This window comes from Lissotriton vulgaris, chromosome 10 (genome assembly GCF_964263255.1).
Source record: "Lissotriton vulgaris chromosome 10, aLisVul1.2, whole genome shotgun sequence".
Lineage (NCBI taxonomy): Eukaryota > Metazoa > Chordata > Amphibia > Caudata > Salamandridae > Lissotriton > Lissotriton vulgaris.
In genome coordinates, this window is record NC_141698.1 from 658,853,325 (window position 1) to 658,881,038 (window position 27,714).

The 27,714-nt window shown below is 46.0% G+C and overlaps 1 protein-coding gene and 1 pseudogene across 4 annotated transcripts in view; both read left to right on the forward strand.

Annotated features, from left to right (window-relative positions):
- The window catches only part of UBE3C (ubiquitin protein ligase E3C), a 1,218,167-nt gene that overhangs the window by 54,212 nt on the left and 1,136,241 nt on the right, over nucleotides 1-27,714 (forward strand). For all 4 annotated transcript variants that reach the window (XM_086941492.1, XM_086941495.1, XM_086941493.1 and 1 more), the window contains one exon: nucleotides 320-429. In XM_086941492.1, the coding sequence (XP_086797618.1) occupies nucleotides 364-429 (66 nt within the window). In that variant the 5' untranslated portion in view covers nucleotides 320-363. The remainder of the gene's footprint in view (nucleotides 1-319; nucleotides 430-27,714) is intronic.
- Nucleotides 18,407-20,995, forward strand: LOC147688650 (uncharacterized; annotated as a pseudogene).

Below are 27,714 nucleotides of genomic sequence, written 5' to 3' on the forward strand. Positions count from 1 at the left end.
ATCGTGATTAAAGCAATTTTTGGGGTTAGAAACAAGTGTGCAGTCAGTTATGTACAAATTGTCTTTCTCACTGAAGGTTTGAGCAGTAATTAATCATTAGGCACGTAATCCTTCAGCAAGTGAATCAATCAATTTTGTAATTAATCAGATGTTTTTCAGTGTTAATTGGGAGCACCGTGTAAACTGTAGTCTGATATTAAGAACTGATTCTCATGTTTTGAAAACAACCTACTGCTTCTGTTTTTAAAGAATTTTAAGAACAGATTTTAAACCTGTTTTTTTCATTCAATTTGTTCTTGTATATTGTTGCTTTTTGCAGCGTCGGGTTTGGAGCCACATCTCTAGATGGGATAAATAATAAAGATGTTTAGCTTTGAAGGAGATTTCAAGACGAGGCCCAAGGTGTCACTTGGCGGTGCAAGTAGAAAGGTAAGACCCACCCAACAAATGTTACATGGTTTCTCAGAATGAAATGAAGTAGTTGTAGGCTGGGTGAGAGGGCGGTTGTTTGGGGCAGAGTAGGTCAGCTCAGGTAAAGTGTCACAGCTCATTTTGCATCAATAATCATTGCACAGTCACTGTTATTATTAACATTTCCACTCATCCATTTTTTATCCTTGTAGGAGAAACCAACATGAATGTATTTTAGGCTTCCAGTTGTAAGGTTAAAATACGTAAATGTTCTTTCCATCCTCATGCTGTAAATATCAGGTTCAGATGGTCCGATGAGAATCTACATGCTATGACTGCATCAGTGCTGTATTCCATCCATGGCTGCTTCTCTCCCGATTGAGGAGACTAACATTATTTTAATATTTGGCCTCTGGGAAGTTCTGTTTACAGCATTCTTCTGGGGCAAGCATCTAAACCCCAGAAGCTAAATGAGGTGCGGAATCCCTTGGCTTTGATTTATCATTTGATCTATGTTTAATAAATTATACAGATGATACACACAGTACCTACATTCTGTGCTTGTGCATGTAACAAAAGATTATCCATGTAATTCTGGATACACAGTATACCTGTTTGTGGCAAGATACTTCTCAACTTAATGATTAATTCTCGTGCTCACCCTCACAAAACACACAGACAATCCACATTATTGACACTGACATAGTCTCCACATATTCAGCAGTGCCACATTGAGCAGTGCTTAACTTATACCTAGCATCATCTATTGCAATCTTTGCTTGGCCCTCAAGGGAATGTACCTCCACATTCACAAGCCACAGAATCCTGAATCCCAGGCACTAAATTGTCAGATGGCTGTGAGTATGAGTGAAGAAGAGAGGATGAACAAGGAGACTATTAGCCTTTATATCCAGACATAAGGGCCAATTAAACATGTGCCTTGAAAAATCCCCTAGATGGCAAAGGGCCATGGTGTGAGCATCCACTACGTTGATCCTGACCGCTTCTCAAGTAAATGTTTCTTTTCTTTTACTTCATATATGCTGCAATGATCAATTAATGATCAATAAATTCCATCGCCACCCTAAATAATCTTTGTGAGGAATACTTTCTTTGCATGAAGATCCCAGCCACGTTTAGCCCCTACAGAGCACAGCTTGAGAAAAGAATATAAATCCTACTGAATCGGGTGAAATGGACATAATGGAAAGGGTGTTGCATAAGAAAGGGAAAGCGCTGGTGAACACATCTGAATGCAACTACAATCGTAGACTGCTAATATTTGCAGCTTTAGTATGTAATTTCACCATTTATAGACATGCTAGCTGAGGAAATTTATGTAAAAGAGGCCTGTTGAGGACAAGTCTTCCTGCGGTGCAGGCATTATCTTTTTGAAACTTTAGAGCGGCCTGCTGCTTATTTTCATCACTTCAAGATCTAGAACTGATAACTGAATGGGGTGAAAAGAAAGCAGACTAGGCAAACTACAGAAGTAGCAGAACAGGGAATTCTAATATGAGGATCCAATGAGCAGGAGCTGGACAATCCTCTGGAAGGAGCAACAAGCCATGAACTAGTGACATTGTGTCGCACTGAGATGACACATCAGACTCCATAGTCCTGAACAGGAAGTAACGAGACAGACAGAAAACAAATGAATGCAATAATGGATTCATATTCACACTACATTCCAAAAGGAAAACATAGATTGGAGTTTTGTACCTGGAGTCTAACCTGATGGCACCCCTATGTGGCGAATCTTTCCCTGCCATACTCCGACTGAGCCCAGAGTAAATAGCCCTTCCAAAACACCCACCCTTTGGCCATAGCTTAATCAATGTTGACATTTTTTGCCTTGAAGTGGAAAACAGTTTTGTATTTACAAAGGTATTCTTTGGTGAGTCCACCTCACATTGATCTCTTTCTGCAGAGGGAAACCCAAGGTACAGTCCATTATTTCACCCAGAATCATTAATGAATTAATGATTGGTCTCTTCAGTCTTACAGCCCCGTATGAGAGTTAAACATACATTTTAGCCAATTCAAAGAAGGCACTTACAAGTGTATATCCTGGAAGATACTTATGGTCAGGAGTTACTTCGGCTACAAGGCACAATCAATTAAAATCTTTTCAGTCAAAATATCTTATCTCAAGCACCTTAATGATGAAGTTATCCTGAGTATGAGCTGTGGTTTATTCCCATGGGTCTTACATTCTTTTACTTGAATCAGCGTGTCATCTTTACCACTTTTGTTTCAAAACCACTGTCTTTTTCAGAGATATTCTTACATAGATTGGCCATAGCGAAGAGATTTTGCTAAACACACCAACTATAATTCCTACAAATGTCAGAACAAATTATTTCCTGCTATAATGGGGAAATTTTCACCCATAGCACTCAATAGCCAGAATACCTGTCCATGTTTTAGTCAGGATGCACTCTACCAATGGTACATCTATGAAAACTATACTCTTTGGGTGAGTCACACTTACAGTTAACTGGAAGGGAGCCACATGGACATCCCCTTGTACCTGCTTAAGGCAGTACTGCTTACGTATTGCAGCCAGATCTCAGACTGCTTTGGAACAGATGGTGATGCTACAAAGGTGACCCTCATTTACAGAAGGGTAACATTCTATAGTACCTCTTGGTAGTCCTAATTCAAGCATGTGCCTCTATGTGCGCTGCATTACTGAAGGCAAAGTTACAAGTAATCACAGTTGCATATTGGTGGTATCTTTTATATATTCAAAGTCAATCTTTCCTTCTCTTCCTAGCAGTTTCTTGGTACCCTTTTAAATGCTTTGCTAATCAGAGCAATGTAAGCATTTGAGGGGAGAGGAGCTCAAATCATTTCAACCTTATGGGCTTTCTGCAGGGTCATATAATAGGTTGGAAAGGCTGCACAGAGGACAATGCCAAATGAGTGCATTCTGTTACTGGTGTTTTGATATTTCATGCGGTAGAGTCCAAGCCTGACTACTAGGTATAATTCAAGCAAGTGAATCTTTAGTTAACATCTAATTAGTCCTGCTGACTCCTTATTGGTAAAGAGTAATCCCTATACATTTTGTTATTATACATGGTTGATTTTCTTTAAGCAGTCTAATGCAGAAATTAGCATGGATGGTTTGGGTAAGAATGACATTGCCTCCAATATCCATGCACTAAAACATCTAAAAGGATTTTTCTGGTGGCAATGCTCATCCACCCTTTAAGGGAAGTAGTTCTTTGTCCACCAAAGATTTACCTGAAACGTACAGGCAGTCTTTTCAGCAGTTGCTACAAGATACAAAGCAGCATGTTCTTCAGGAAAGGATCGTATGTTCTTTGGATAATGATAATCTTCTTGGTTAGTACCTAAAATTGGTGTTACAGTATCCCATGTATCAAGTTAATTTAGCTCCTTCATTAAATGTGAAATATTAAGATATGTAAGATATTTAGATAAATCCTAAATAAAAGCTGATATTGTGCTTTAAAATAATGGTTATTCTGAATTTAGTTGCTGTTTGTTAATGATGTGATTTAAGGCAATGTGTATATAGTATTGGAAGTGTACTAGATGGTCTGGGCTCGTCCATACGTATTTGGAACACACTCCTCCTTTCCATCATGGGTAGCATGGCGATCACAAAGATGGTCTCACTCCTTCGGTATCTCTATAATTTACAAAACGCTTTGTGCTCCTTGAGACTGACTAGCCTGTTGGTGTTCCTGGTCTGGGCTGGTAGGCGTAGCAGGGTTGCACTGAATTACTAAAACTGGAGGTGGAAGGGGGCTGGGCCATTCAGATATAGAGTTGCATTTTTATGCAGCTCATATTCAGCAGGCCATTGAGTGACTTACTGATCAGAACAACCTGTGGTCAAGCTTTTATTAGAGCTAATCATGAGGGGCCAGTAGGGTGGATGGCACGTTCCCCTATGTTGTGCGACAAACAGTGAAAATTGGGTAAAAGATAGCTGCCAGGGTTCGTACACTGCCGCCCACTATGAGAGTTGAATAAATGGCATTTACAGGCATTCAGAAGCATTTGGAAGGATCTGACGGTCACTCAATGGAGGAAGGGGGGGGGGGGTTGCCAGGTACTGGAAGATGTATACCCAGTATAGACTCATCACTTTTGGGATTCACAGGACTCATTTGAAGTGGGTCCTGGACAATTTCTGCAGTACACTAATTTAACTGGTACGTTGAGGGAGATCTGGACAGATTATAGAACTCTGGAAGGTATTCTTTGGTTGGGCACTGGGTGCCATTTGATTACATTAATGCACAAAGGCCTAAAATACCCTAAAATTAGACAGAACCAGGCCTTGTTGAAGGCTATGGTCGCGTTGGAAATGGGTATAGGCCATCAGAATTGAGGAACCCCATCCTAAACCAGATGGACTGCGCTCAGTCAGGGATAATATAAAGTCAATACAGTCCTCAAATCTATATTCCCATTTCATTAACCAAAATTTTCCTTTAGGATAACCCTCTTTGTGTGTAGTCAACAGTTTCTACCAGTACCTTACCTTTGTTAATTGATAACTGCGCTTATTAATATATGAGACATTGTGCCAGTATTCTCCCAACTCTAAATTAGGCAATAAATCCTTTATGTATTTCAACCATGTAATTTTTGTCGCCTGAGAATATGAAACTCGATCAAGAAGTCCTACTCTACAGGTTCTAAGCTCCTCCATGGTCCATATTCTTATCCAAAATAAATGGGACACAACTCAGCATGGGCTGTAATTGTTTTCAAACCCAGATCTAATATTATAGGCACTCCACGGGAGCTTCAGCAGGACCCTTCTAAAAACGTTTTCTGCCTTGTCTAGGTTATCCATTTTACAGTGGCACCATAATTCAGATCGGTAAAGGGCAGCGTTTGTATCCTGGGCTCAATATATTTACAATACTGGTGACACAGGGTAGGTATTACCACAGGTAAAGAATTTAATTAACACACTTGTTCTATGGTGTAACAGGGATAAACCTTTAGCAATCTGTTTGTGTCACACTTGCAAGTCTGATATCCTGAAACCCAAGTGATCAAACTCTGTTACTTTTTCAAGTGCATATTACCCAGTCTTATTTTGTCCCCTCAATTTTTGTGAGGGTTAAATATAATAAATTCAGTTTTTCCTTTTTTTCCCCCCAAACTATGTAAATTGCAAATTGTGACTCAACTTTGTAATAGGATTTCAAGATCTTTCAGAGTTTTAGAGATCAGTAGAGTAAGATAATTAGTGAATAGTAACGCAGGCACCTTCTTGCATGCCAAAACTGGTGAATAATCGTTTTCACGCTTTGCTGAGTAGTTAGTGCATTCATTTATAGAAAAAGTAGGAAACGGGTGGGTGCCAAGACACAAACTTGGCATCCACCCTTATTAACCTTGTTCCATTCAGGCACCTCTCTATTTAGGCCCCACCTCACTTGGGCACAGTTATCTGTGTGCCTGATTAAGGTCTATGAGTCACTGGGAATTCTCAGTTGAAGCCATGACCCCCCCCTTACCCTTCTCACACACACAGCTTCTCTCTCTGGATCTTTTCAAATGGCGCTCGTAAGTCGACAAAAGCTATATATAAGCTGCCTCTTGTAATGTCAGTGGTCTTAAACTTAGCAAAAGAACAGGTCAATAGTGCTATTCTTTGGTCTAAATCACGCTTGAAACCCGCTCAAGATGTTATTGTCGGTCATCTAGGCTGTGAGTTTGTCCAACACCTGTTTGCAGAATATTTTCTGCACAGGCTAATTGGACGATAGTTACTGGGATCAATACAACTACCCTTTTTGTGGATTGCCACTATCTCGGATCCCCTCCAAGAGTCTTGTATTGGCCCCTCCTAAACAACTGCAATAAAAATGGTATTTATATAGGGGGCCCCACATTTTTGGTTCAGACAGAAATAGATTTTAAGGTATTTTATCCAAATCCTGTTATTTGGCCTTTATTTTAAGCGTTCATAGCCAGTAGCGTATCTTGCAATGAGATACATCTGAGTTTCCGGATTCCACATCACATCTATCTAGAGGAATTTCACTCATGAAGTTAGTAACCTTAATTTCCCCTGGATCATTCTATAAAGCTTTAAAATACTTAATCCATTCAGGTGGAGGGACATGCACCTCCTGTTTCATAATAGAATTACTGGCGCCATGGCATACTATGTGCCAGAACGTTTTTAAATAATTGAGCCAAGAGAGATGAAGAAGATCTTCCCATAGCCTACAGTCGCAAACAAGTATACCCTTTTAAAGCACTGCCTGTACTCCACTCTATAGTCTCTTATTGCCTCACTAATCCCCGATTTTATTGTGCGTACAAATTTGCTTTCTTAGTTCTGCAATCCTTATTAAACCATTCTTTGCCTTTATGTTGAGTTTCATCCAATAGAGCGTTTCTTATGAAAAAATGTTGGTCAAATAATTGATTATGCTCTTTCAGAAGTACAAGATGGTTGGAAAGATTATCTAGAAAATATTCCAGCATTAACCCCCCCCTTTTTTTGTTGTTAATAGACTTGGTAATTTGCGGATTATTAATACTTTTATCACTTTTTTTTTTTTAGAACAAATTTTATTGGATGTTTTTGCCTAAAAATGGCCAGGGGAACCAAGAATAGATGCAGTAGATCGCCGTGTAAATGGCGCAGCATTATTCCCATTAGGAAATCCAAGAATTAATAAAACCAATATGAAAAGAATACAATAATGTAACATAGATGTGTGCGCATTAACCTTCCAGTGGCTCCCCTGCCTACCCAACCCATCGCCCAGAGCCCGATACATGTATACATTAGGAAACGCGAGTGTCTGTGCAGGTGTTCTGACCATAGTATTGCATTTCAGCTTCAAGTTGCGATTCAGCAGTGTTCACTGACTCTAGAATCAAGCCACGGTAGTCAGCCCAGCGCTGCCAGATTTTGAAATGTTTTTGCGTGCACCGCCTCGCCTGAAACGCCACAACCTCGAGGCCCGTACAGAAGTCCATACCTTTCTTCCAGATGCTGAACAAAGACTGATCAGTGACAGGCAATGTCTTGTTTAGCGAGGGTAAAACCAAGGAATAGCTAATTATGTTTTAATCTATTATGTATTACCGCCTATCCCTTCAGTGCTTTGCTGCAGAAGTAGTTTCTGGGTCTGTGGGATGCCCCAAGCAAGAACCTCGGCCAAGCACCCCAACACTCCTCTCCACAACCGGGCTTGGGCTCCACGTTCCCAAACCCTGTGAAGGAATGTTCCGTCTTCTTATTCGCATTGCAAGCATCTAAGGAAACCAATAAGACCCATGCGCAGCTACTATATAGTGAAGAAGGCTTGATGGAGATATTTAGACTGAATTAAATGCAGGCGTGAGGAAATCGCTGTCCAGCGAGGGGAAGCAGCAGCAGCAGCAGCAGCAGCAGCAGCAATAATCCCTCTTTGGCATTGGTAAATCTTTGATATCTTGTGACTGCCTAGATCACCCATAAGAAGTTTCCCCTCCAGTGGGTTAAAGTCTGGTAGGGCCGAGAGAGTACAGATGTATGGTGTCAGGGCATTACGCAACTGCAAGTATTTATAGAATTGGTTCTGAGGCATTGAAAATTCAGATTTAGTTTCTGCAGCAATTTAAAAACAAGGCCCTTCATCACTTCACCCAGAGTGGATATGCAAATATGATCCACACCTGAAAGCCCTGTAGCCCAGCCACCTAGGGTATGAGCTTATTCCGCCACAGCAGAGTCTCTCGCGTAAGGCTTCCTTGCCACCCCATCCTACGAAGGGACTGCTTCCAAGCTACGACCACTACTCTTGTAGCTGGAAGAAGGACACTGACATCTGATCTGCTGTAAAGGAACTTAATCATAGACGATTCGCCCATCGTTCCACCGCATGTGCTATGTTGTCTCTGGGACAGTACCACCATTCGTTGATTACTTGCAAATGTGCTGTTGTGTGATATGATTGAATATCTGTGGCTGTGATGCCTCCACAATAAATGGATTGGAAGCAAATGCGTAGCACTACCCAAGAGGCAACCTCCTTATCCCCCCCACCTATAAAAACTGACCCAGTACCGCATTGATCTTTCGGAACTTGGTAAGGGGAACCGGAAAAGGGTAGTTCTGCAATTCGTATTGAAGGCGAAGCAGGGAAATCCTTTTGAAGATGGCAGAGCAGCCATAGAGGGATAGAGGTAAATGTGACCAGGCTCTAACCTCAATCTTAATACGCTCCGTCAGTGGGGTCAAATTATGATCCCATGAAAACACCGGGTTGTACGCCAGAAATACCCCAAGGTATTGGAAGCCTTCTGCTACTACAGACAGACCTGCAGCCCATGTATTGTCGCTTGGCGACCGCCTCAATGGCAATAGCACCGACTTGCTGACGTTCAAATACAACCCAATGTCTCCCCAAACACCTGCATTATCCTCATGATCCGAGGACTGGAAGTAACCTGGCCGGTGATGAAGAACAAGACATCGTCCGCATAAAGTGCGATACGGTCTGACATTTCCCTGGACCATTCAAAGCCCCGAACCTAGGCGTCTACTCTCACCCAGGCTGCCAGCGGTTCCATGGCTAGGGCAAATTAAAGGGGGGGACAGAGGACATCTCTGTCTGGCGCCACTGCGAATGAGGCCAAATCTGTGCAAGCCACACGGAATGAGGCGGTTAGGTCAATTTATAGCAGTTGAATATAGGAGGGAAATCTTGGACCCATGTTGAGACGTTGGAGAAGCGCAAGCAGATAGGTCCAGCTGACTGAATCAAATGCTTAATCAATGTCCGCTAATAGTAGACGTGCCAACCCGCCCCGTCTTTCTTACCACCTATCTTGAGGTCTACCATCCGAGCCTCAATCCATGATTATTCCATCAACCGCCGCCTGTACTCTGCTGCGCAAAAGCTGATGTCAAAGCTGTGTAGGGTGGACTTCATTGCCTCCCGTAGAGCAATCTTAGATGAGGCGGATTCTGTATTAAAGAAAAAAAGTATTCTGTTACCATTCGGCCCATGTGTGTTCTGTACGTCCGGTTCTTTAAATGCCATGGAGACAGTTGCCACCGAAACAAAAGGCGGCAGGGACCCACCAAGAGCCACAGCGCCACCGGGGAATGGTCAAACCGCTCTATAGGGAGAATTTCTATTATCGGAGACCCTGTATGTGTGTCCCAGCGATACGAATAGGTAGTCAAGCCGAAAGAGCGACCCATGTACTGCAGAGTAAAAGGTAAATCATGCTTCCGTGGGAAGAAGGGCCCTCCATAGGTCTGCCCACCCCAGCGTCTCCATCACGGATCCCGAGCGGGTCACCCACTCCACGCCTCCCTTCCCCACCATCTGTCTCTCTCCAGTGACATAGCGTGATTCCAGTCACCTTTGACGAGAGCCAAACCACTCTGCAAGGATCCCCATACGCCTATGATGCCGTCAACTAAGGTTTGGCCAAGTGGTGGGGGGGCATAGATACAGCCTTTAACAATGGATTCTCCATATAATGTCCCAGACACAAAGACCTATCTCCCCTGCACGTCCACCCATGTCTTGAGGGCCTGAAAGGCAACGCTGCGGTGTATGAGAATGGCCACTCCCCGCGAACCCATCACAAACCCCGAGTGGAAGGTCTGCGTAAATCCATAGCGAGCCAAACATAGGACCTTAGACCCAAGGAGGTGTGTTTCCTGTAAGAGGAGAATGGCGATCTGTAACTATTTGGTCTGCGCCCGTTTTATCTCATCTAGGACTCAGCGAACATTTCACGTAACAATATAAAGCTTCCCTGCAGAACCATCAATATTTGTGTCCGTCATCTGGCTTTTAACCCATTTCACATTTTTCTTATTACTTGTGATGACTAACTCATTTGAGATGGAGAACCAAGGGATCGTGATCGCTTTCAAATCTTTGAAAAATCTCCATATCAATTAAGTCACTCCATAGGCTGATATTCATTCATAAATAATCAATGCATCTTTTCTAGGTACTTCTTTTTAAATGTAGGCGCTGCCCAGGCATTATTTATTTTATTTTATGTAAACCACTTTTAAAGCGCACAAATACCCGTAGTTGGCACTATGTGCTGAAAAAGGTAAGGTGTAAAGCCGGACGAAAAGCCTGTTACTTGAAAAAGCCAAGTTTTTATTTATTTCCTGTTTCATTAGAGATGAACGTCCCGATGCACATGTGTAGTCTTTGAGTTAAGTAAGTGTCAACTAACTGCAAAGCCGCTCTAGACGTCTGGGCACTGGTTGCGGCCACTAGATCAGGGATACCCCAATAGGTATCCTCACCTCTGGCATTTCTATTAGCAGGCACAACGATTCAAAAGTTGTATTTAAATCGCCCCCCCAATAATTTTGACAAATTATTCCTGTAGGTGTTAAAAATGGCATCTAACTGCCACAATGTTGGTGATTCAGATAACACTTTTGTTCAGCAGATTAAATTGTAAAAGAGGTCTCCTGTTTCACAAGATATTTTTAAACCTAAAATCTCTTGAGGATAATTTGAAACTTAACAGGCTGGATCCTAAAAAGGCCCAAAACTACTGCTTGCGCAGAATCTAGTCTTTACAGATTGATATTCCTTTGTGGGCTTTGAAGGTGGTCGGATGTGTCGGGAAATAAACCACCTCTCACTGTATTTCATCCAACGAGGAAGTATTGTTAACTAGCACATACTCCACTCCAAAAGGATTCATTACCAACTCTACGAAAGGCATGGCAGCAACTTCATCCCTTCAGCAAGGTGTTATAGTCCAAAAGATCTGTAGGGTCGATACCAGGTCTTTTGTGCATTCTTTTACCTAACATTACTGTAGATTAATAAATGGGAACATGCTTAATTCGATAGGGTAGCGCTGTTCTACTTTCTAATTTTGGTACTATATGTTTTATCCTCCACCGTCCTCCTGAAAGGATGCTTGGGAGTGGCTCACTTATGGGTTTTGCCTGAGCAATAATTAATTATAAGATCCTATTACCTTAAATAAAAATTTTCCCGCTTGAGGTCTCAGCTCCTACAGATTCCTTACCGCACTTCTACTTCCACTGTTAATTGAGTTTCTTTGGTTTCTAATTGATTCAGCACTGCTCCCTTCCACTTAAGCCTTTATATGTGCGCTGAAACAACAAATGGAACTGAGGTCAGCAGATCCTGTGTCTTCTTATCTACTCCTCCGACCGCCCTTCTGGTTACTTTCTAGCTCCACAAAGTATATCTCAAAGCACTACCTGGCATCTATCATGGGCTGTTGCTGAAAGATATTCGCATCCACCCTTACGTGTGCAGGGAAGTTCATCTAAGAACTCTTCAGGTGCTTTATCATTAATCAGAAATTATGTATCCCAAGGAAAGTAACTTCCTCATCTTAACGTTTGTAGTTGAAATCTGGCACCCTTCAGTGTTTAAGGATTCACTCTTATGAAATGCCTTAATGGTAGAAACAGCCAAGACATGGATGATATTCAAAATCTGTATTCTGTAGCACTGTTACTTTTTTTTTGCGTCTTGGCTTCAAATGAAAGTCAAAATCTGGGCTAATTATATGCTGGTTAGTGGCTAAATGAGAGGATAAAGAAACTGTACCAAGCCATTACAGGCATATTTCTGAACTAAAGTGTGTTTTATTATTTATTAAGCATTCTTCAGTGATAAAGCTGAATTGGTTGTTTTAACCTTAGACGTGTTTCTGTTTGTCTGGATCAAAAGGAAACTACTTTATCATCCTGACATGTGAGATTACTTAAAGCCTTTTATTCTTAATGAGGCACAAATGCACAATGGCACTTCCTCAAGAGCCAAAAGTTCAACAAATCTCAATGTGTAAAAAGCTGAGAATGCCCTGCTCCTCAGGAATGCATTGTAGGTACATTATATTGTGGTTTAAGTTATGATTTTAGGACATTTTACCTCCTGCCCATTACCACTATCCTTTGGGTGTGTGTTTAGGTGTAATACACTATTGGATCATAAAACTTACCATTTTCTCTGAATCAATAAAATAGATTTAAGAAATATCACATTAAGAATAAAATTATACCTTTTTTAAAGGCATACAAATGTGATTTCAGATGGGGCAACGTACAAGTAAGAAAGTGTCCATGGCTAGGCATAAGGTGTTTGTTATTTCACACCCCATGTCACCTCAGTTTGGACCACCTAGGGCGAAACCGGTCCTGGGTTGTTTGTGTTCCGTTACACGGAGGACCTGGCTTAGCATTTGGGCTGGACTGTTCCGATTGGAGCAGAGTCAAGACTGATTTACATTAGGCTGGTTCCAAACTTTGGTGACCTGGTGTAGGAAATAAAGATGTATTTGGATGCGGCCCAGGTAATTATTTGAGGCTGAGATTAATTTAAGCATTCCATCCATCACTTTTTTGTATACTATAGTTTTTAACATTGCATGATAAAATACACTTTTTCAGCTCATGATTTGGACAAGGTTCCTCCCTTTTATGCAATTGAATCACACAATTGAACATGCAAGAGCTCTACTTCTGTCTCATTAAGAGCATAGTTGCAACATAGTTTACTTTGGAGCTCTAAAAAAGACTATATTAATCTTAAAAAAATACAGACACAAGTGGTAAGGCTCCCTAAACCTGGGGAAACATGATTGTTACTCAGTCCTCCAATGAATCATATTAGCTGCCAATGGAACAAAATCATAAAATTCAAAGTGCTTTGCACTGGCTATAGTTAATTTCTTAGAGAAGCACCTGAGCTCCTTTTTTATTTAGGCTGATTGCCATCCACCATTACCCTTATCTCCGGTCCAGCAATGCCATCAAAATACAAGAGAAAGAAATACAGTGATAAAACCATTAGGGTGCTCTCATGATCTCTACTTGAGGATCCTTCCCACCATAGCAGATTTTAAAAAACACGAAAATCAACCTATTCACAGAGACTTCCAACTTCTAGACCAGTTCTGAAGGGACCAATCACCTCTGTTGTAGGACTGGGCCCCTGCTGACATCTTGTTAGCACTTTTGAAGAATGTACTTGTGAGCCTTCCACGAACTGTTTCCGGGTTTTTTGCCTATAAACGTGGCCCTGGTCATTCAGCCAAGTGAAGTTTCCTTTTTTCGTGGCGTTCTTAGTGTTCTACAAAACAATAAATATTTTACTCCAATCTCTGCTGGTCTCCCTTCCTTTATAGTAATCTCCTCAGCATCAATACCTCTGTAGAGAAACTGGACGTTTTCATTGTGACTACATCTTTCTGAAGACCTTCGTATTGAAACCAACCAATTCTCCTAATGTTCTGCATGCACCAGCTGGGTGCAATAACACATCCCATTGTGTCAGGAGGTAAAACAATGTTGTAGATAGCACCTTTTGTGCTCCCAGTGTGCAACACTGTTGTAACTGTTCCACAAGTCTTGCATCTACTGCAGCCATTGTTGCTGGTCGTCCACATCCCTCTCCTCAAGTTGCTGTTTCATTGAGTGGAAGTTCAGTGGAGTAGATTAATCATGCAGAAAGATGTCCATTTCAGCAGCACTAAAAAATTCAATTTCAGAGTCGATTATTTTTTCACAAATTTTCATGATTGCAGCAATGAAATACACCAAAAAGTGCACACATTCGTAGTTCCCACTACCTCTTCAGGCTTAGTGGGTAATCGGTATGAGTTCTTGGTTGTCCACAAAGGTTTTAAGTTCCAAGGAGCGCAGCCTCGTCCGTTTCAGCAGCAGTAGCATATTTCAAGAGTCAGAGTGCTTCTAGTACCATCATTCAATAGAAAGGACACATTTGATGTAGCATCTTTTCTCTAATTTAAAATTAAAGCATTTCTGACGGACCAGGAGTTGTGTTAATTCCTTTAGGATTTTGGTTCCCCTCTCTGGGTCTGGTCATTCAAATGAATTTAATATCCAGTAACATTTTAGAGGGGGGCACGGCTTGGCGCTGGTGAAGATGGCCGTCTGAAGAGAGCGCTCCGCCGGGGCCGAGCCTAAAACCCCCGAAATCCGTTATAAATCCTGCAGGATTGACCCTAGAACGACCGCAGCGTTGGCGGAACGACACCCGACCCTATCGCAGCAAAAAATCCTGTCCGAAAAAGGACAATTTGGGACCGTTCCCCCCCAGCTCGGAGGCGGTGTTGTGGCCACCAGGAAAGGCCCGCGCGAAGACCGAAGGTACAACCTGCGACCGCCTTCCCTTCACCCTGCACTGTGGCTACCCTGATGGTGAGCGGACTGGCGCTGCCTTCCCCCTTCTTCGCCCCCGCCTCCCTCTGCCACGCTCGCCGGCCCGCCACACCGTCTACACCGAAGTTGGCTCGGCGGCTGAGGCGGAGAGCGGGGGCCCACGATCTCGGAGTTTATAGAGGCCGCACTGCATGCCGCGGGATTCTGGACGGGGGGGGGGGATCGTGGCTCACTCCCTGCGCCACACTAGATGCTGCCCAGCTGTGGACGGTGAATGGGACCGGGGCGGCGTATCTCCGTACAGTTTCGACCCTCCCCCCGCACCCCTACGTGGACATACCAACATCGACTCTCCCGAGCCGGATGGCCCTCCAACGAAGCTCCCAAACAGGCACACGGGAGAGCAGCGGTGGTTGGGGGCGGGAGGCCTTGTTCTCCCCTGTGCGAGGGGCAACTGACATTGCAATGTATACAGGTTGCGATTGAGATCCACGTGCAGGCACCGCCCTCGCCGAAGGCAGACCAGACCCACAGGGCACACTGGGTTGTTGGACCCCCGTGGGAATCCAATATCGGACGGAGCAGCGGGAAGGCCTCACATGTGGCCGGCAAGTGGCGGTGGAAGCCGCCACCCCGAAAAGTAATGGTGGTGCCTCCGGGGACTAGTGGGGAGTGCCCGCCCCGCATACGCACTCTTCGTGGGCAGCGTCACAAACGGATGCTACTTCGGATACGACCAGCAATCACACACCAGCACTGGACAAATTGGAATATTGGCCGTCCAATTGTGGAACCGCGTAGGAGTGTCCACAGAGCTGCGGAACTCTCCCCTCAGGTGACTGGGCCGAACACGTACGCCCTTACAATGAAGCCTAAGGATGGCACGGCGGTACAAACTAACAAACTCTACACATATGCGGTACCGAAGCAAGCTCCCTCAGACAACGGAGCCCAGGGTGGACCGACTGGAGACAACAAGCCATCTCTCACCTCGATAATGGCGGCCATCCAGGTGCTGGGAGCCACGCTTGAAACTAAAATCGATAGTGTGCATCGAAATTAACTTGTTCTGGGCCGACATGAATAAAACTGGTGACAGAGTCAAGGTCAATGAAACAAGTGTTCTGGAGCTCCAAACCTCCACTTAAAAGATTGAGGAGCGGGTCCAACAGCTGGTCCACCAACATCGTCAGATGGCCCTCAAACTCGAGGATCAGGAAGGGAGAGCTCGCCGCAACAACATAAGAGTGGTCAGGGTCCCGGAGGACTCCGAAGGACCGAGTGTGGACCTCTTCCTCAAGGATTTAATCCTCAACCACCTCAAACCTAAACGGCTCTCCTCCCTGTTCACGATTGAGAGGGCGCACCGGGCACTGATTCCCCGACCTAAACCTGGAGCGGCCCCTAGGATTATTATCGCAAAAATCCTTAACTATAGGGACCGGGACACAATCTTACAGGCAGCCCGGACACAGGGAGACCTACGATATGAAAATGCAATGGTCCGTTTCTTTTCGGACTTCACACTTAAGGTCCAACAAGAGTGGCCCTCTTTCGATCGGATCAAGAAGGCGCTAGGAGACAGAGGGATAAAATACATGTTTTTCCCCGCAAAGCTCAAAATCATTGCACAGGAGAAATCACTGTTCTTCACGACTCCAGCAGAGGTGCACGACTGGTAGGACAAGACGACCACGCAGAGATCAGTAGCGACCACAGGAGACAACTGGAGGGACACCCATGCTCATTCGCCGGGCTCAGCGGATGGGAAATCTGACATAGACAGGCGGAGTCAGCGATCCTGGAGATCGATGTCCAGCAGCCCGGGGACAATAGCGGCCAACAGGGACTAAATTAACCTGAGTAGTGTGGTGTTGGACTATGGATCTGCCCCAGCAAATAATAATGTATAAAGCGTTAGCGTGAGAGGGCAGGCGGGGGTGTATGTCAAGAGACACTGGCCGTGCAAGACTTGGGGTTCCTCAAACTCATACTTTCTTTGGATGGGTGGGGGCAGGCCCCCAGTGGCCGGAGTCAGTGCTAGCCCTTATTCCGCCGTAATTGTTGATTTTGTTCCTGGGGCGATAGGCACTCTTTTAGTTGGGGATGTGGGTAGTTTTGAACCTACGTAGCAGGGTAGCAGGGAGGGGGGGGGCTGGTGTTGGGTGGGTTCTATCTTTAGTTTCACTGTAACCAGTTCTCATGGAGGTTTTGGGCAGAGGTGGGGAGGTATTTCTTGGTCACGCACAAGGAGAATTTTTCTAACTTGGCTGTGTTGCATGTTTCAAAGGTTTGGCGGAAAAATTGTTTGCCAAAATTAGTATGCAGTGGGATAAGAGTCTAAAGCTCCTGAGCTGGAACGTCAATGGGTTGGGGGACAAGGTAAAATGAAGCATTGTTCTCCAATACATAAAACGCAAATCCCCTGACGTCGCCCTGCTCCAAGAGACACACTTGAACAGATGGGGGTACACAATGGTGGCACACGCCGGCTTCACGTCCGGATCACGAGGGGTAGGCATCCTACTTAAAAGTACCTTCCCGCTCAGTATCAAGCTCACCTGGACTGACGCACTGGGGCGCTACGCAGTGGTCTCAGGACACTGGGAGGGGCACACCCTTATGCTACTAGCAGTCTATATTCCACCAGGTCTCCAAACCCAATTGTACAAAGATCTTGGGGCTCTCCTACTCTCCCTGACGGAGGGGCAACTCGTACTAGGCGAGGACTTCAATGCAGTCGTATCGGGCTCGCTTGACCGACATCCACCACGAGACATTGGCACAGGTCACTACTGGCTCTCAAACTTCCTTAAAGCCTTCGGGCTCACTGATCTCTGGAGAATGCGCAATCCTGGGCTCCAACAATACACATTCTTCTTGGGATCGCACCACACCTTCTCTAGAATAGATTATATCCTTATGCCCATACAACAAAACCCGGTCATGCAAGACATAAGACACTTGGCAAGGGGCATCTCTGATCATTCCCCTTTGTGGGCCCATCTAACAATTGGGGAAAAAAGGGTAGGCTGTGTAACACCCATTAACCCGTGGTATCTCCACAACCCCGAAATCAAAGCTACGCTCACCCAAACCATTGACCACTACTTCCAAGATAACGAGGGCACAGTTGACTCCCCCACCACCCTGTGGGAGGCATTCAAACCAGTAATTAGGGGACACACCCTCTCGGCCATAGCCGGGTTGCGCAAAGAAAAAGATAAACTGATGACTACTATTGAACATGCCCATTATGTAATAATGGGGCAACCCAGAAGGTCAGTCCGGACCTGGGTACAATACGGGAATGATAAGGTGGTCCGTGACCATGTATTTACAGTGAACTGAATTCAATAACGTACAATAGGTGCCACATAGAGTATGTGCGGCACTGTTATTTGATAACTATACACAACAAAATTAAATTATGCAAGTATTAATGTTCGAGGCATGTGGGCTGCTAAATTCATATCTGTGCATAGATCGCCGCCTAGTGTTGGGTCCGGATGATTGCACATTGTTGTCCTGGAAGAGTCTTCGAAGTATCACGAGATAGGTGGCTCCTCCCCTGGACTACAGTGCGCATGGGCATCGACTCCATCCCCAGATTGTTTTTTACCGCCATTGGGTTCGGATGTGATTTCGACGTCTCCTGTTCGGAATCGATAAAAAACATCTTCTTGAAGGCCAAAAGGCTTTCCTTTCTTCGTCGGTATTGTTCGCGTTCGGTCTCGTGTATACTCCGGCTCGTCGAGTCGGATATCGGAGGAGTCGGGTGACTATTCGGTCATCGAGGCCCTGTCGACGCAGCAAGACCCCGACGATTCTACAATGGAACGGAGTACGTTCAAGTACTGCCCCGTGTGTGGTTCGAAATACCCACACATCGACGTGCACCCTGTGTGCAACAAGTGCTTATCGCCGGACCACGACGAGGCCAGCTGTATGGCCTGTTCCAGGTTTTGATCGAAGAAGACGATCAAGCTTCGGCGCGTGGCGCGCCTCCAGGCCCAGCGATCAGCACCGGCACCAGTGGACATCTACGACAGCCCCGACGCAGGCGAACAAGAACTTCACCTGCAGATTTCACCTCCATCGGCGGACGTCGAGGCCGACTATGAACAAGACCAGGACCTCGAGGAAGACGTCGAGGAGGTAGGGGACGACTAAGAACCCTTTGGGGCCGTGGAAGATAGCTCGGAGGATGAGCTATGCCCCGATCATACAAAGGCTCAGGTCACGGGATCGCCACAAGGCCTTACCCACGACCCTACACCTCGCTCCTCGGCCCCGCCTTCTGGCCCGGCTACGGACGCCTCTGCGGAGCCGCCATTGCCTAAATCGAAACCGAAAGTGAAACCATCGGGATCGACCAAATCTAAGATGGCCGACGCAGCACCGAAACCGAAGACGCCATTGACGGCATCGTCGTCGGAGGCCTCGAAGCCGAAGAAGGCTGTCGAACAGGCTAAAGCGCCTAAAGTGGTCAAGGAGCCAAGCTCGAAGGCAGTCGCCCAGCACTCCACTAAGGTAGTTGAGTCCAAGTCGAAGTCCACCGTCGAGCCGTCAGCGGTCAAGCCTACCGCGTCTACAGGCAAACCAACCGTCGAGGCCAAATTGGCGAAGGGCACCGAGCCGAAGTTTGGAGCCACTACGCCGAGGGGAAAGTCCGCCGATCCGAAGCCATCGTCGTCGATGCATGGGGCCGTGGATGGTGGCGTTCGCGCGGTTGTCAAGACTACGTCTGCGCCTCCAGCTAAGACCAAGGATTCATCAACGCTCCAGTCTTCCCCTGGAGGTGGATCGAGGTCCTCAGTCGGGTCGACGAGACCGTCCGCTTCTTTAACGAAGCAAGTGGCAGACTCCCTCAAACGTATTCGGGAGAAAGAACTGTCGTCTGCGCCGAAGACGCCCTCGGTACCTACTCCAGGATCGGAACCGAAAAAAAGCTCGAAGCCGCTCCTCTTTACTCTACCACCCAAAGTGGTGCCAAAAGCCTTTGCACCACGGTCGGTGCCTAAGGACTCAGAAGGGGTAGGGCATACTCAGCTGAGTGGCAGTTTGAGTCGACAACCCTTATTGGATGAGCAGTCGGAGCAGTATATTGACGCCGACACGGGAAAATTAACGCTCTATAAAAGGAAGATTACTTTACAGCCTTTGGAGTCGTTTGTAATCCCTCTGAAAAAGAAAAGGCCAGCGCCAGAAACGCCGGAACTTGTTGAGCGCATTCCTCAGCAGCCTGCAAGGAGCCCATCGCCTTCACCCACTTGCTCAGATGGAGAACTAGGTGATCAGGACGAGGAATATACTTTTCCAGAAAACACAGACCCTGATGAGCAACAGGACTCATGGTTGGCCTCAGGAGATCAAGGGGACCAACACGCTGTCCATGACCCGCAAGCTTTTGGAGCAAAGCCTTCTCCTACAGAGGATTCTGCGGCGTTCAATGCCTTGATTGAGAGGGCAGCTGCAAACCATAAGGTGGAGATGCATGCTGACCCTGTGGACGTTGACTTTCTATTTGACACTTTCTCTGCTGCTGAGAAAACCGTAAAAACACTTCCAATGCTTAAGGGTGTTCTTAAGCATGCCACAGACATTTTCAAGGAAACAACAAGAGCTCGGGTTGTCAACCCTCGAATAGAGAAAAAATACAGGCCGGCACCTGGGGACCCAACTTACATACGGGGCCAGTTGCCTCTGGACTCTTTGGTGGTCTCTAATGCTCGCAAAAGGGCGAACTCACAAACAGGTGAAGCTCCTCCCCCAGACAAAGAGTCAAAAGTGCTGGAGGCATCGGGGAAGAGGGTGGCAGCGCAGGCAGCAAACATCTGGCGCATATCCAACACACAAGCTCTGCTAGCCAGATACGACAGAGCACACTATGACACCTTAGAGCAGCTTTTACAACACCTTCCAGACGAGTTTAAGGAAGGAGCTGAGATGCTTATCCAAGAAGGCAAGCTCATCTCCAACGCTGCAATTAGATGTGCGCTCGACGTTGCAGATACGGCAGCCAGAGCGGTAAATACTAGTGTGATGTTGCGGCGTCAAGCGTGGCTCCGCATCTCAGGGTTCAAGCCAGAGATACAGACTGTTATCCTCAACCAGCCCGTTAATCCAGACAGACTGTTTGGACCTGAGGTGGACTCCACCCTCGAGAAAATTAAAAAAGATACTGAGACGGCGAAATCCATGGGTGCACTTCAGTCTCAGCAATACAGAGGGAGCACTTTTCGTCGCTCAGGCACTCGGGGTGTTACCAGAGGACACTTGGCACAACAGGCGCAATTCAGTAAAAGTGGGGCACAGTCCTCATACTCCAAACAGGGTAGAGGAGGTTACAGAGGAAACAACGCCAAAGGCAGGGGCAGAGGCAACAACAGTTCCCGTTCCTCTGCCGCCAACAAGCAGTGACTTCCTGTCACTGCCCCCCGACCATCCAACACCTGTCGGGGGGAGACTCCAGCAGTTCCTGCCAGTCTGGAAGTCCATCACCACAGACAGGTGGGTAAGGAAACTTATCCAGTTCGGCTATTGTTTGGAGTTAACGTCCACTCCACCCACCATACCCCCAAGACAACGTCCTATGTCGGCAGAGCACTTGCACTTATTGCAGCAAGAGGTTCTTGTGATGCTGCAAAAAGGCGCAATAGAGCTTGTGCCACTGGAGGAACAAGGCACAGGTGTTTATTCCCTGTACTTCTTAATCCCAAAAAAGGACGGCTCACTCAGACCCATTCTGGACCTACGCCCCCTCAACATGTATATTCTTTCAGAACACTTCCACATGTTAACTCTGCAGCAAGTTCTTCCACTGTTAAACCAGGGAGACTTTCTCGCAACCTTGGACCTCAAGGATGCTTATTTTCACATACCACTCCATCCATCCCACAAACAATACCTCCGGTTCACCATTCTGAACAGCCATTACCAGTTCAAGGTCCTACCCTTCGGTGTGACCACTGCTTCCAGGGTGTTCACAAAGTGTCTGGCAACGGTGGCGGCGCACCTCAGGAGACAAAACGTCCATGTCTACCCTTACCTGGACGACTGGCTCGTTCAAGCCAAGTCGGCACAGCAGTGCGCCGCAGACATGTCCCGCACTATTCACCTTCTTCACAGTCTGGGGTTTTCGCTCAACTACCCAAAGTCGCACCTTCAGCCAGCCCATGTGCGGCAGTATTTGGGCGCGACTATAAATACTCTGGCTGCTACAGCTCAGCCAAACCCAGCGAGGATCAACAACATCCAGTCGCTGATACAGAGGTTCAAACCGCAGCACTCACTCCCTGCGAGAGTGTTTATGCAGTTGATAGGCATGATGGCCTCCTGCATCTTCATAGTCCCGCACGCGAGTTTGCATATGCGTCCGCTCCAGGAATGCTTGGCGCGCCAGTGGACTCCGGCTCAAGGGCAGTTGAAAGACCTAGTGTTGGTGACGGGTCGGGCATAAAACTCTCTGCATTGGTGGACTCCACACAACCTTTGCAAGGGCCGACCGTTCCAGGAGCCTGTGCCACAAATCATCCTGACAACGGACGCATCTCTCCAGGGTTGGTGAGCGCATGCACTCCACTACACGGTGCAGGGGCTATGGTCGACACAGCAGAAGAAGATGCACATCAACTACTTAGAACTGATGGCAATCTTCATGGCACTGAAGTCCTTCAAAGTACATCTGTGCAACAAGGTCGTGTTGATCCGGACGGACAACATGACGGCAATGTACTATATCCAAAAGCAGGGAGTCACACACTCTCCACAGTTGTCTCATCTGGCTCAAGGCATGTGGAAGTGGGCCATTCAGAGGAACATCTTCCTCATGGCAGAACACCTCCCAGGCGTGGACAATCAGATGGCGGATCTGCTCAGCAGGTACAGCCACCAAATACACGAGTGGGAGCTACATCCATAAGTACTCCACCCGTACTTCCAGCAGTGGGGTCATCCAGAGATAGACCTGTTTGCCACGAGGCAGAACGCAAAATGCCCAAGCTTCGCCGCCAGGTTCCCACACCCACAGTCGCAGGGCAATGCGATATGGATGAACTGGTCAGGCAAATTTGCGTACGCTTTTCCCCCAGCCCCTCTCATACCGCTGGTGGCACGGAAGCTGCTGCAACACTCGATGACACTCATCCTGGTTGCTCCAACGTGGGCACGCCAGCCTTGGTACACCACGTTTCTGGAACTCTCCGTGGTACCGCATCAAAGGTTACGCCTCACTCCCAAGCTCTTGACGCAGAACCATGGCGACATTCAGCACCCAGATCCGCAACAGCTGAACCTAGCGATCTGGCTCCTGAGGTCTTAGAGTTTGGCTACCTTGATTTGCCCCCGGAATGCATGGACATCATCCGGGAGGCAAGAAGGCCAACAACCAGAGCTTGCTATGCGGCAAAATGGAAGCGGTTTGTCATTTACTGTACAAAACATCATATCAACCCGCTAGATGCATCCATTCCTAATATCATCTGCTATTTGTTGCATCTTTACAAATGTCATCTAGCGTATGCTTCCATTCGGATACACTTACCCCCATAGCGGCTTATCTCCAAAACAGGCAGCACCTCTCAGTTTTCAGGGTGCCTGCCATCAAAGCATTCTTGGAAGGGCTGAAACGAGTCATCCCCCCAGGTCCCCACCAGCTCCTGTGTGGAACCTCAATGTGGTCCTCACCAGGTTGATGGGACCACACTTTGAGCCTCTACATTCCTGTGAGATTCCGTTCTTGACATGGAAAGTGGCTTTTCTCATTGCCATCACGTCGCTACGGCGTGTTAGTGAGCTACAAGCGCTCACGATACAAGAGCCATTTATTCAAATTCATCCTAACAGGGTAGTGCTGCGCACTAACCCTAAGTTTCTCCCTAAGGTGGTGTCGCAGTTTCATGTCAATCAAACCATTGAACTACCCACATTCTTTCAAAACCCTGAAACAGTAGCAGAAAGAATGCTCCACACGCTTGATGTCAAACGGGCATTACTGTACTACATTGACAGGACCAAAAGCTTTAGAAAGACACAACAGCTATTTTGTTGCCTTCTCAGCACAGCACAAAGGCAACCCCATTTCCAAGGCAGGAATAGCCAGGTGGATCGTTAAGTGTATTCAAATTTGCTACCACAAGGCTAAGCGCACTTTAACGGTCCCCCCCAGGGCCCACTCCACACGCAAGTTAGGGGCCTCCATGGCTTTCCTGGGTAATATTCCTTTGGAAGATATTTGTAGAGCAGCCACGTGGATTACTCCACACACCTTTACCAAACACTACTGTGTAGATGTGCATTCCAAACAGCAGGCAGCTGTAGGTCAGGCTGTTCTTAAAACTCTTTTTCAAAGTTCTGCAGCCGGCACGGGCGGCCGCCGTTAATGGAGGGACTGCTATGTATTCTATGCACAGATATGAATTTAGCAGCCCACATGCCTCGAACTGAATATGCTACTTACAAGTATGCATCTGTTCTTGGCATGTAGGGCTGCTAACATTCATATCGCCCGCCCTCCTCCCCGGCGCCCGTAGCGGCTGCAGGTAATTTCTTGCATTCAAACATTACCATGGTCATCATTTACACTATTTCACTCCAACTCTGCACAATGGCTAAAAACAATCTGGGGATGGAGTCGATGCCCATGCGCACTGTAGTCCAGGGGAGGAGCCACCTATCTCGTGATACTTCGAAGACTCTTCCAGGACAACAATGTGCAATCATCCGTACCCAACACTAGTCGGCGATCTATGCACAGATATGAATGTTAGCAGCCCTACATGCCAAGAACAGATGCATACTGGTAAGTAGCATATTCACTTCTTTTCATGCTTGTCTATATTAGGAACCCACACATAGAAGAGCGCCACAATGTAAAGTGGATTTTCAAAACAACATATTTATTTGGAATGATCAAAGACTGTTTCTTCAAATAGTCATAGGTTGCGCGCAAAAAGGAAAGGAAAATAGGATAGTGGTGGTGGGAAGTGCAAATCATGAAGATAAAGAAAAGGGGCATTTAGAATATTCACAAACACTGGTAACTTAGACCAGACTTAAAAACCTGTCCACATTATCACTTTCCTTTACATGAATTCTGTAGATTGTAGTGTGCATTTAATGAATTTTTACATGATAAAAGCAAGGAGGGTATTGGTACAGGTTTATTCCAGGGGGGGCAGCGTATTGGGGCGTCAGGCCACCATCCAGGAAGACGCAATAGTGGTCTTGCTAGACGCCACAATGGCGTTTGACACGCTTGAATGGGCATACTTAATGGCGATCCTTAAAAAGTTGGGCTTCGCCCCAAATTTTATCGGTGGGTGCGGCTCCTTTACACAGAACCGTTGGCCCAAGTGGTAGTGAACAATAACATTTCAGAAGTGTTCACTCTAGGCAGGGGGACGCGGCTGGGATGCCCCTTCTCGCCCCTACTCTTTGCCCTGTCCCTCGAGCCACTGGCGGCCTGGATACGAAGGGACCGTTCCATCAGGGGACTTAAATGGGCTGAGGGGTGTGAAGATCGAATCTCACTTTATGCAGACAACATCCTTCTATACCTTGCCACCACTCGGAAGTAAATGAGGGTGGTCCTGGACATTTTCACAAGTTTCGGGAGAAACTCTGGCTACAGAATTAACTGGAGCAAGTTGCTGTTATATGTCTTGCATGGAGATCTCCCCTTCCTCCCAAGGGACTGCCCGATCCTGACAGCAACGGACGGATTTAAATATCTGGGTATTTTCATCACAACTGATGCTAAACTCCGCTACGAATGGAATCTCCTCCCACCTCTGCAGAGGTTCAAACAAGACACTGCTACCTGGAAGACGCTACCACTATCCCTACTGGGACGAGCAGCGCTTTTTAAAATGATGGCATTACCTCGTTTCCTATATGCTCTGCAGAACTTCCCAGACCGAGTACCACCCAGGTTCTTTAAAGACATTGAAACCACCCAAAGAGCCTTTTACTCTGCGATGATAAACTGTGCATAGCACTTCACAAACTAAAGCTCAGTTGGTATGATGTAGGTATAGCACATCCTGATATTAAAAAATATTACTGGGCAGTGCACCTTTCGGCCATCAACCATTGCACCTACCGCAGTGGGACGACCCGGGTTACAGGATGGACAAATGGGTACTCCTAGGTGGCGGCTTCACCAGGGCGCTCTATTCCAGACCCACACAACATTCAGTCCAAATCTGGCATACTGTAAATCGTAATTTAGGATGGGCTAAAAAACTCACACTCGCCACTCCACTCTGGGACTCCGAGTGCCTGGGTACGCTGGGGCGAACCAAGGGGTTTGATAAATGGGACCTAATTGTTCTCTCCCGAATTGGGGATTTATGGGAACAAACTGGGTAGTCTCATTCGCCTCACTCCAACAGACGTATGAACTACCCAATTCGGAATATTGTAGATATGTTCAAGTCAGACACTCCTTTCAATCTAACATCCCGGCGGGGACCTCCCTCCAGGAGTCTTCGCCCCTTAAAGATAGACTGCTGGATGAATACTTGCCGGACTAAGTTATCTCCCTCACATACAAGAAGCTAATGCACAACACTCCAGATCCCCTAGTATCATTGAGGGAGAAATGGGGACGGGATGGCCTGGAGCTGGACGACGAGGAATGGCAGGAGGCACTGTCATCTCCAAGGGGGGCCGCTATCTCTGCCAAGCTAAGGCTGGTCCAATTAAAGATTTTACATCAATGATATCTCTCCGACCCTAGGCTGGTATTGAGGGGCAGAAGTGAGGAAGGGCTGTGTAAAAGGCAATGTGGCTTGGAAGGCTCCTTTCTGCACATTATCTGGGAGTGTGAGTTAATCCAAAACTATTGGAAAAAAGTACACAAATGTATGAGTACAGTATGGGGAATGTAGTTTCGACCCGAAGCCAAGAGATGTCTCCTAAATGTCTGGGAGCCCATGGACCTTAATACCAAAGGCAAACTCTGGGCAACGCTTGGTCATATGGTAGCCGCTCGGAACATCGCCTGTTTGTGGGGGGCGGTGGTACCACCAACGCTGAGCTCCTGGAAGGCAGATATGGACTGGTGTATGGGAAGGGAAAAGACGATATATGTAGCACTTGGCTGCCCCCGAAAATAGATAGCGCTCTGGACTAAATGGAATGTTTATCATGGTAATCTTTGTGAACCCCCAAATATCCCCACCCTTGATGAACCATTGACACCTTGATATGTATAGACAGCTAATGTCTTGTCCCACCACAAGTAATATCCTGTATAATGTAACAGCTTGATTTGCGAAAATGTGACACTGCCGCAACTAATAACTAACTATATGCGATGACTGTTCCACCTGTACTTGTTCAATAAAAAAAGTAAAAAAAAAAAAATAACATTTCAGAATTAAATTTAAAGCACATTAAGCTTCACAATAAAGGCTGACAAGTATTTTAGTGAAAACTAGGAAGGGTTATTGAAATTAAAGGCATTACAGGAAGCACAATAAATGGCAAGGAGTCGGTCAGTTAGTTATTTTTCATATAAAAGCATGAAGCTCAGAATAAAAAGCAATAATGAAATAGCAGAACAAAGTACTATTCAGCTCAAGTAAGTAAGTCATAAATCAGTGGTCAAACTGACTGAGTGTTGCCTTTTAAAATCAGGAGAGAGTGAGCCCACAAGTCTCAGAATGTGACCTCTTTTATAGGAAATTCTACGAAAGAGTCCCACATTTTGTGTGAATGTGCAGTGGTTTCATAATCCCGTCCAATCATATTAAAGAAAGAATGATGTTGTTTACGATCACATTTGTCACCACTGTTCAACAGATTGATGTAATGCAGTTCCCATCCCGGTGTTCCTGAGATATCTCAATAGTTAGTACACATATTGTTGCAAATTCAAGGTTAAGTTCTCATGAGAATCACTTTGTGGTCACAAAAAAGGAGGCCTTAAAACAATTAACTTTCCTAACGCTTTGCTAACACAGCATGAAAACGAAGCTTGAGAAGAGAGCATTATGTTGTACATGAGAGACTGACATTGTTAATCTTGAAATGGTACTAGATTTCCATGACACACTTTTATCAGAGAGTCTGTGCAAACCCTTCAAATCTGTCATTAAGTAACTAGTTAAGAATAATAGTGTTCTAATTGCCAG